We start from the raw sequence: 1,997 nt of genomic DNA on the forward strand, positions 1-1,997 counted from the left end.
TCAATAACTGACTGTGTTCGTAAATTTAAACGTTTCAATGAAGTATTGTTATAATCAGTTAAAAGCAAGAAACCACAATCATCGAAACAACTGGACGTGATTTTACATACAACTCTGTCACTTTGAGTATTTACATTTAGTTTTCTCACGGCCTTGACTTCATAAAGTGTATTCATTGGACCAAAAAGGCACTGACCATGCCTTTTAATCTCTCCAAGTGACTCAATCTCTAACAAACTTTGACGTATGCTAGGATAATCAGTAGCAAACTCAAAACATGTCATCGTATCTTTTAAAATCGTGTTTGCGATTTCGGATATTTCTGCAAGATCTTTTAGTCCAAGTTTTTCAGAAACGAATTGTTGCGCTTTGTTACTGGTAGAAGATTGAAGTGAAGAAATACGCTTCGTGAGCCGGTTTTCAAGTTCCATAGCTTTTTGCTTCGCTTCTACATGCTGATTTGAAAGCCTCCTGTGTTCATGTTCAACTTGTTTTCTTGAAGTGTTTTCAAGTTGATCAAGCACAGTTTCTAGCTCTTTTCTATTGTGTTTGATAGCCTCATATGCCATTTCCTTTGCTAAATCTATCTTTGACATACTTTCATCTCCGCCACTTTTTATTTGTAAGCAGACTTTTTTCAAAGAGCTAAATTCTTGTATGAGTGTTTCTACGTCTCTTTCGGTTTCTTCTCTCTGCTTGACGACATCGGTTATACTCGTTACCGAGCTGCATGGCCTAAATTAAAAATATTCAATATACTTATTGAACATAAATATTTCATTTGTTACACCAACATTGCATGCATCAAGTACATTAACACATACATGTGTAAGGGTGTTTTATTTTATCAAGGAGTTTTGTTTTTGTATATATTTCTAGGTCATTCCTCATTCAACTATTTAGTAACTGTTCACATTCGCGCTTTAAATGGCTTCATGACGGAACTGGTAAACACTATATCTAAATTATGGGACACCATAAAATGAAGTACACTTGAAAACACTTATCTAAAATAAAAAGTATAAATACATCTTCATGTATTTCAGTTAAAACTATTTAAGAAAAGTTGTTTCATAAATATATTCAAGTTTCAGAATACTATGTATTTGAAAGAAAGGTTTTCCATGTAATTGTACTTAAATGATAGCAAATTTTAACCGTCAGTAATATTACTTTTGACTACACTAATAACGTAATGTGAACTAAGCTATACTATATTTACGTATGGGTTTCTGACATACATTTTGTATGAACTGACAATACAAAATAAATACCTGTGATTTTCAGCTACACACGATGTACAGCAGACCTCATCATGATCCCGACAATACATGTCTATTACCTTTGTCTTATGAACGTTACACCTTTCCGTCGGCACCTGCGGCAAGTTTTGTTGATGACTTGACGAGTTAAAATCAGCTTTATTGAGGAGTTTATGTCCTCTCATGGCGGGGAACATCTTGTGCATGTCCGTGCATGACTGACAGTAATAATCCTGACATTCCACACAATATCTTACAGCTTCCCTATTTTTGTTCTGTTCCGCGCAAGGTGAACATGTGAAATCAAATATCTCATCGGACGTATCAACATGAAGTCCCCCAGTTGCCATTTTCTTGTTATCAACAAATATTTTAGCTGTATTAGAACGTATCTATTTTATTACAAGATAATTTGGTTTTGTGTAACACTATACTTTATAAATGTAGAAAATCAGGCGTATCCTTTCCATAAAATCCGTTTCAAAACTTTAAACATCGACTTAACAACCATTTATTTGTTTGTTCTAGTTTAATCTTTATACTTCTATGTTGATATCGGTTATATTTCAAAATCAATACATTATTTGTATACCCACTACCACACGTCTGTTTTTATCAAAAACTTGAATATTTAATTCGTTAGTTGAAAAACATTTGTAAATAAATATTAGATATTTCTCATTTGCATTTTATCATAGTGTCTATCAAAATATTAATTTGATTAGTTTTGACATA

At 32.7% G+C, this 1,997-nt stretch overlaps 1 protein-coding gene across 1 annotated transcript; it reads right to left on the minus strand.

Moving 5' to 3' along the window:
- Positions 1 to 149: 149 nt before the first annotated feature.
- Positions 150 to 1,612, minus strand: LOC128551544 (transcription intermediary factor 1-beta-like; the record flags this gene model as incomplete). The annotated part of the gene is made up of 2 exons (XM_053532444.1): positions 1,275 to 1,612; positions 150 to 735 (listed from the first exon to the last, which is right to left on the minus strand). Coding segments are annotated over exons 1-2 (924 nt in total), but the record flags the coding sequence as incomplete, so codon positions are not given.
- Positions 1,613 to 1,997: the final 385 nt, after the last annotated feature.

Source organism: Mercenaria mercenaria, unplaced genomic scaffold, assembly GCF_021730395.1.
Source record: "Mercenaria mercenaria strain notata unplaced genomic scaffold, MADL_Memer_1 contig_1251, whole genome shotgun sequence".
NCBI lineage: Eukaryota > Metazoa > Mollusca > Bivalvia > Venerida > Veneridae > Mercenaria > Mercenaria mercenaria.